The sequence below is a fragment of the Trichechus manatus genome, unplaced genomic scaffold (genome assembly GCF_000243295.1).
Source record: "Trichechus manatus latirostris isolate Lorelei unplaced genomic scaffold, TriManLat1.0 scaffold00069, whole genome shotgun sequence".
In the NCBI taxonomy this organism is placed as follows: domain Eukaryota; kingdom Metazoa; phylum Chordata; class Mammalia; order Sirenia; family Trichechidae; genus Trichechus; species Trichechus manatus.
This window is the reverse complement of record NW_004444005.1, coordinates 8784175-8792241: the sequence shown is the minus strand read 5'-3', so window position 1 is coordinate 8792241 and position 8067 is coordinate 8784175. Positions and strand designations below refer to the sequence as shown.

At 54.5% G+C, this 8067-nt stretch overlaps 1 protein-coding gene across 2 annotated transcripts in view; it reads right to left on the bottom strand.

Annotated features, from left to right (window-relative positions):
* The window catches only part of GRAMD4 (GRAM domain containing 4), a 67882-nt gene extending 60299 nt beyond the window's left edge, over window positions 1-7583 (bottom strand). The window contains exon 1 of one of the 2 annotated variants that reach the window (XM_023734623.1): window positions 7377-7583. In XM_023734623.1, the coding sequence (XP_023590391.1) occupies window positions 7377-7541 (165 nt within the window). In that variant the 5' untranslated portion in view covers window positions 7542-7583. The remainder of the gene's footprint in view (window positions 1-7376) is intronic. The other variant, XM_004380014.2, reaches the window with a different exon arrangement.
* Between the last annotated feature and the right edge of the window lie 484 nt (window positions 7584-8067).

Sequence of the window (8067 nt, the reverse complement as noted above, 5' to 3'; positions counted from 1 at the left end):
CCTTGGTAGCTGTGGACAATTAGTCCTTCGGACTAATCTTTTCCTTGTATCCTGTTCTCTTCATTCTCCCTTGCTCCCGAAGGGATAAGACCAGTGGAATATCTTAGATGGCCGCTCACAGGCTTTTAAGACCCCAGACACTACTCACCAAGGTAGAATGCAGAGCATCCCAAACACAAAAACTGCTGGCTGCATGCAACCTCCTGGCCCAGACCTGTCACTGCTCCCAGGCTGCCCTGCTGGCCAGGGCCAAGCTCCCTCTGCCTCCCCTCATCCTCCCCGCACCCCCTCACCATCCGGCTCCACCTGGACCAGCTTCGAGACACACACACCAGTAGCCACCATCCCCACTTCCCCTTCCCTGCCTCTGTCTAGTGCTCTTCCAAAACCTTCTCCCTTTCGCGATGTTTGAGTTGAACCCAGCCCCCTGCCCCCATCACTTTAAGGTCAAGGCCAGAGACGGTGATATGCAGTCTCAGGAAAAGGCGGGTCTTAAGTGTTGAAGTGAACGGAACTGAAACGAGATACGGCAGTCTGTCCACCCCTCAGCCCGGTTCACATGCCCCAAAGACCCTCACCAGCCTCCACCTCCCACCCTCCAGGCTAACCTGCTCTCCCAAGGGGCCACCTTTCTAAATATACCTGCTCCTCACTTATCGTCTATCTCGTTGTTGGACACTTTACATTTACGACGACAGTAAAAAATCTACTATGCGACTGTTTTGTGCATTAATGACGTGTCTGGCAGTAAGGAATGCTGAGGTGTGAGGTGAGAGTAACGCTAGCCGTGATGGTTAAGGTTATGTGTCAACTTGGCTAGGCCACAACTGTCAGTGTTTTGGCAGTTGTGTAATAATATAGTCATCTTTCGTTTTGTGATGCGATGTGGTCATCCTCCATTTTCAGATAACGACCTGGTCTGTGGAACCTAACCATGTCGATAAGTGAGGAGTGAGGTGTATTTCATTTACTTTCTCTGTTTAGAACATTTCCCCTGCAGATGTGCAGTACAAGTGCCTCTGCTGACCCCCCTTCACCTGTGGAGAGACTCTGCCTGGTGATCACCTGCCAGCCCAGGACCCCCCCCCCGTCCCTATTGCCCTCCCTTCCCTCACCTCCTAATCCAGCCTGCTCTTTGCCCTCCATGAACTCACTCCCTCACCTCCTTTGCCCCCAACAGGAGCACAGGAACAGAGTCCACAAAAAAGGGAACAGAATGAAGCCCAAACACATGCAAAGATGGGCAACCTCCTGGCAATAAAAACCAAGCCAATTCAGAGCCCTCAGCGAAGCCATCTTTACCCACTGGTGACTGTGTCAGCTGTGAGGTCGTGGGCAGACAGGCCCTCACCTGCTACGGCAGGACAAACAGCCCCTAGGCGGACACTCCAGCAGCAGCCATGGGAGTGACACACGGATACCACCCAACCAGCCCATCCATCTGCAGGACAACGTCCTCCGTGGGCTCAGGGGCAGGATAATGCGAAGAGACTGGAAGGCACCTGTTAAGGACTGAACTGTGTCTCCCAAAAATATGTGTTGAGGTCCTAATCCCTGTACCTGTAAATAGGATTTTGTTTGGAAATAGGGTTTTCTTTTGTCATGTTAATGAGGCCATACCAGATTAGAACCTGTTGCCCTCGAGTTGATTCCAACTCATAGTGACCCCACAGGACAGAGAAGAACTGCCCCATAGGGTTTTCAAGGCTGTAAATCTATATAGAAGCAGACTGGCCCTTCCTTCTCCCTTGGAGGGTGTAATGGATTGAATTGTGTCCCCAAAAAATGTCTGTCAGCTTGGCTAAGTCATGATTATTTCCAGTGTTGCATGATTGCCTACCACTTTATCTGATGTGATTTCCCTATGTGTTATAAATGCTATCACTATGATGTAATAAGATGGATTAGCAGCAGTTATATTGATGAGGTCTACAAGATTAGGTAGTGTCTTAAGCCAAACTCTTTCGAGACATAAAAGAGAGAAGCGAGCAGAGAGACATAGGAACATCATACCACCAAGAAAGCAGTGTCAGGAGCAGAGTGTGTTCTTTGGACCTTAGGTTGCTGCGCTGAGATGCTCCCAGACCGAGGGAAGATTAATGACAAGGACCTTCCTCCAGAGCCGACAGAGACAGAAAGCCTTCCTCTGGAGCTGATGCCTTGAATTTGGACTTGTAGCCTACTGGACCGTGAGAGAATAAACTTCTCTTTGTTAAAGCCATCCGCTTGTGGTATTTCTGTTATAGCAGCACTAGATGATTAAGAGCGGCTGGTGCATTCAAACCGTCGATCTTTCGGTTAGCAGCCGAGTGCTCAACCACTGCGCCACCAGGGCTCCTTCACACCAGAGTAAGGTGAGCCCTAAACCTAATCGCTTCTGAGTGGTGTCTTCTAAAAAGAGCAGAACAGTCAGACACACACGGGGAAGGCAGGCGCCACGTGAGGACCCATCTACAAGCCAGGGAACCCCAAGGATCACTGGCAGATGCGAGAAACTAGAAAAGAAACCCCAGAAGGACTCGATGCAGCCAAGACCCTGATTTGGACTTTTTGCCTCCAAAACCGTGAGACACTAAATGTCTGTCCCTTAAAGCCACCCACGTGTGGTGTTTTTGTTACGGCAGCCCTTGGAGGCTAAGACAGCACCTGGGGTCCCTCAGCCAGCGAGGGGTTAAGTGAAAGGATGGGTATCCCACTGCGGGGTGCTGAGCAGCTCCTTCTAGCCTGACCTTGGAGAAAGAGCTCCGAGAACCACCAAGGGGCAGGAAAAAACCAGGGTGCAGCACAGCCAGTGTGGCGGGCGCCTATTTGTGCTAAAGGAAATCAGGGAAACCCTCGTACACTGCTGGTGGGAATGGAAAATGGGGCAGCCGCTGTGGAAAACAGCAGGCAGTTCCTCAAATGGTTAAACACTGAGTTACCAAATGACCCAGCAATTCCGCTCCTTGGTTTATATCCAAGAGAAATCAAAACATTTGTGCACACAGAAACCTGTACATGAATGTTCATAGCAGCATTATTCCTAACAGCCAAAAGGAGAAAACCACCCAAGTGTCCATCAACAGATGAATGGACACGCAAAATGTGGCAGGTACATACACTGGGATGTCATTCAATCAAAAAGAGAAATGAAGTCCTGATACAGGTTACCACATGGATGAACCTTGAAATACGATGCTCAGTGAAAGAAGCGAAACCCAAAAGGCTATATACATCGCATGATTCCACTGATTCGACATGTCCAGCCTAGGCCAATCCATAGAGACAGAAAGCAGATTGGTGGTCGCCAGAGGCTGGGGAACTGGGAGGTGAATGCTGATGGGTACAGGATTTCTTTTGGGGATGATGAAAAGTTTTAAAAATTGATTGTGGTGATGACTACACAACCCTGTGAATACACTAAAACCCACTGAAGTGTGCACTCTAAATGGTGAGTTGTACGGTACATGCATGACATCCCAGTAAAGCTGTCATAAAGCATCGCAGAATCCTGCTGTTGTTCCTGGATCCTGGGCTGTCCCAGGAACCTGCACAGGGGGAGGAGGAGCTGCCCCCCAGGGAAGGAGCAGGAGGGCGGGCCCTGTGTGGGACAGAATCCACCGTGCACCCCACCCTTTTGGGCCTCAATGTGGGACCAGTAAATGTGGCCTGAGTGGAGAGGGGAAGGGCAGATGCCAAGAGCTGCAGGAAGTCTTCGCAAAGGGCAGCCTGCCACCGAGAGGAGGGTTGTTCATCAATATTTCACAGTCATTAATAATTACAGCTGCCTGCATGCTAACAACGTGCAGGGTGCCGGCTAAGCACTTGTTGTGTATTATCTCATTTAGTACTCAGCATGCTAAGGGGTAGACACTACTACCATCCCCCTTTAAAACGGAGGAAACTGAGGCTCGGGCTAAAGGTTAAAATGGCCAAACAACTTGATGGGGTCTTCCTACTAGTAAGTGCCTGACCTGGTACTCCATATGGGAGCCCCAGCTCAGGGCCATTGTCCCACCATGCTGATCCTCCCGGGACAGCCCTGCCTTGGTTTCCCTCTCCGTCCCCTACTGCCTCAAGGAAGGGACCAGTCCACGCTGACCTTACCACGGCCTCCCTCAGCAGTCAAGCCCCCTTCCCCAGCTGCAAGCCAGGCGCCAGCCCCCTACCCACCAACACCACACTGCAGGCCCCAACCCCCGTCATGGACCTCACCACCTCCACGGCCCGTCACACACTGAATTGTGTCCCTCAAAAATATGTGTATCAATTTGGCTAGGCCATGATTCCCACTATTGTGTGACTGTCTACCATTTTGTCATCTGATCTGATTTTCCGATGTGTTGTAAATTCTACCTCTATGATGTTAACGAAGTGGGATAGATGGCATTATGTTCATGAGGCAGGGCTCAATCTACCAGATTGGATTGTGTCTTAAGCCAATCTCTTTTGAGATATAAAAGAGAGAAGCAGAGAGACATGGGTACCTCATACCATCAAGAAACAAGAGCCTCTTTGGACAGGGATTGGACTGGACTGTGGGACATAAAGTGATACTCGTGAAGAATGTGCCTCTTAGACAAGTAGATATAAGAGACCAAAGGGGCGGCTTCTGTCCAGAGGCGAGATGGGAGGCAGAGAGAGTTAGGAGCTGGTTGAAAGTTCATGGGGAATCAGGGTCAGAGGGGAGGAGTGTGCTGTCGCAGAATGGCGTGAGCGGTTGGGGTCTCATAACAATGTATGTTAAAAAAAAAAAAAAATTCTGTATGGGAGACTAACTTCAAATGTAAACTTCATTTAATTACATCAATTAAAAAAAAAAAGAAAGAAACAAGAGCCAGGAGAATAGCACGTCCTTTGGACTCGGGTTCCCTAAGTGGGATAGATGGCTTTATGTTAATGAGGCAGGGCTCAACCTACAAGAGTGGATTGTGTCTTAAGCCAATCTCTTTTGAGATATAAAAGAGGGAAGCAGAGAGACATGGGTACCTCTTACCAACAAGAAACAAGAGCCAGGAGAATAGCACATCCTTTGGACTCGAGTTCCCTGCGCTGAGAAGCTCCTTGACCAAGGAAGATTGATGACAAGGCCCTTCCCCCAGAGTCGACAGAGAGAGAAAGCTTTCCCCTGGAGCTGACGCCCTGAATTTGGACTTCTATCCTCCTAAACTGTGAGAATAAATTTCTCCTTGTTAAAGCCACCGACTTGAGGTATTTGTTACAGCAGCACTAGATCGCTAAGACACCCCCACCCCTGACCTGGGGCATCAGAGGTTGGCCTTCCCCTCCCCCCTCACTATCACCCTGTGTGCCCTTCCCCCACACCATCCCCCAGCCTGCTGTGTCCTGGACCTGCCCTGTCCATTCTCAGGGCCGCTCCTCCCCAGGGGAGCCAAATTGGCCCCGCCTCCAGACCACTCCCCCGTGAACCCCCAGAACAGCCAACTCTGACACTGACACCTCCTCACCCGAGTCTGTGGGCTCCCCCACACCCCCGTGCCCGCCAAACCTGGGTCTCTGCTGGCAGGTCAAGACCCCCCGTGACCCTGCAGCCCGTTCCCCTGCCCCCACCCAGACCCACATCCAGTGAGCCCTGCACCGCCTCCCCTGCCCCCACCCAGACCCACATCCAGTGAGCCCTGCACGGCCTCCCCTGCCCCTACCCAGACCCACACCCAGTGAGCCCTGCACTGCCTCCTGTGCTTCCACCCAGTAAGCCCTGTGCCCCACTGCGCTCCTAGCCCCAGGCAGGGGGTGCCTCCTGATGGGTTCTGCCTGCCCAATCTTCACAGGGATGGGAGCCCACACTGCAGGTACCCACCATACCAGGCACCCAGACCCTCTACAGTAACTCCCGTGACCTGCACAAAAGCCCACCAGCTGGGTGACTTGCCTGAGGCCTCGCAGCTGGTAAACATCTGAGCCCCAGGCTGTCCTCCTCTCCCACACCTGCCTAAGGCCCCTGCAGACATGCACAGGCTCGAACGGGGGCCTAGCGGCAGGTGGAGGCTGGGTGTCTACCTAGACAGCACTCAGAGCAAGGCAGGCACCACCGAGCGAGCCCAGGCTGGACAGACGGACGGAGTTCAGAGGCCGGAAAGCAACCATGCTGCAGCGGCCCTCGTGAAGAAGGGCCCTGCCCCCTCCCCGCCAAGATCAGGACCACGGGTGGGACTCTCGTCCCCGAGGCACCCACCAACATCCAGACTCATGGCCCCCAGCCCTCCAGGCAGGCGCCCCAGGAGCAAGACAAGGCACCGCTGTCCTTTCCAGCCTGGCTTCCCTCTGCTCCGTGCACAGCCAGCGTCAGGAGACATGTCAGGCTGGGCCGCAGCCACCCAGGCCCCGCAGCCAGAGGACAGGCAGAGCCAACCGGCGCCCTGCAGCCCAGCCCGGCCAGCAGCCCGGCCACTCAGGGAGGCCCGGGGGAGCAGGTGGGCTGAGAGGAGCACGGTAAATTATTCATCCCTGCCCAGGCCGACTAGCTCACCGTCCTGTTAGACAGCTTTAATAATGCAGGCCTGGGAGGCCCACCCACAGCCACACCCTGAGAACGCTGGCCGGGGCTCAGGGAACGCATCGGCCACCAGACTGGGTGTCCACAGCCGGCAGGGGACGGTCTGGGCCCTCGCTGGCAAGGGGGACTCAGACAGACGTGTCCACAATGCTGAGCCCAGGGGTGGTGCCTGGCCAGAGAAGGGTCACAATGAGGCCCCCGCCACTGACCCACTCATTTCCACAAGCTTCCGGAAGGCAAGGACCACGTGTGTCTGCCCCTGCCCAGCTGCAGTGCCCATCAGAGGTACCCAGTGGCTGCGTGTTGCCCAAATAAAGTGCACCCCGACTGCCCACAGGCCCAGTCGGACTCTGCGGGGCTGATGGGGGTGGTCAGTGATATGCACCCCTGATGGCAGGTGGGGGGGCCCCTGCCTCCAGACAGCCTTGCCTGCCTACCCCCACCCCATGTCAACGCTCCTGGGGTCAGGCCTGGACCCCCGCCATCGCGTTTCCAGAAGAAGTCTGCCAACCGTCCCGGAAACACTCAGGAGGGAGCAGGACCCCGGCACGGGCTAAGCCCTCGGCAAGGAAGCTGCTGTATTACCAACCAGGGCCAAGAGTCCCTGTGAGGTCTGCAGGGAGCAGGGTGCAGGCGAGGGAGTCACAATGAGGGGGCACAAACCCTGTGTCTGTCTATGTGTCTGTCTCTCTCCAGTCGGGCAGGACTAGGCCCTCCGAGGGCCATGTTTCCTTGGCAGCCAAGGAGGGAGACGGTCCCCACCCCTCGACCCCACCTGAGGGACCAGGGTGCAGAGCCGAGCTGGGACAGCCCCCCACCTTCACTCCCACTCGAGGGACCAGCCCGAGGCCAGGCGGGGTGGCACGCGCAGGGCACTCACGGGGTCCCTCAGCTCCTCGCTGTCGCGGGGCGGCGCGGTCCGAGGGACCTTCAGGGGGATCTCGTCTCCACATTCGGTGTCCGAGGCATTGGGAGACTCCGCCGGGTCGAGAAAGTCGTCTCTCTTGTGACCTCTGAACCGGATTTTGTCCAGCCTTCTTAGCATGTTCAGCACCGAGCCCCTCTGCTTCACCTTAACATGACGGTCGGGATCCCTGGAGGGGGAGAGGGTGGGCGAGGTCACACACCCACCCCCATGTGGCCCAGGCCCACCCCAGGAGCGCCAGGCCAGTGGACGCCCCCGCGCCGGCCAGCCTGGGTCTGCCAGCTGAACACCTGCCACCCGCCTCCCACCGAAGCAAGTCGCCCCACACACCCATTTGTGGATTTCCTATTTTTAATTTTTAATAGAACTTTTCTTTTTAGTGGAAAGTACACAATGAAACTGGGAATACTTGCAGCCGATATGATACATGAAGGTGAATATCTCTGCTGTAAAACAGTTTGAATAAGTTGACAAAAATTACACAGTCCCAGGCCATGAATGAGCAGACTCCACGAGCAGAAGGAATTCACAGCAAGAGGAAGTCCACCCACCACCACACAGAAAAGTCCCTGGGTGCCACAAATGGCTTAAACTCAACTGTTAACCTAACGGTTGGCGGTTCGAACCCACCCAGCAGCGTCACCTG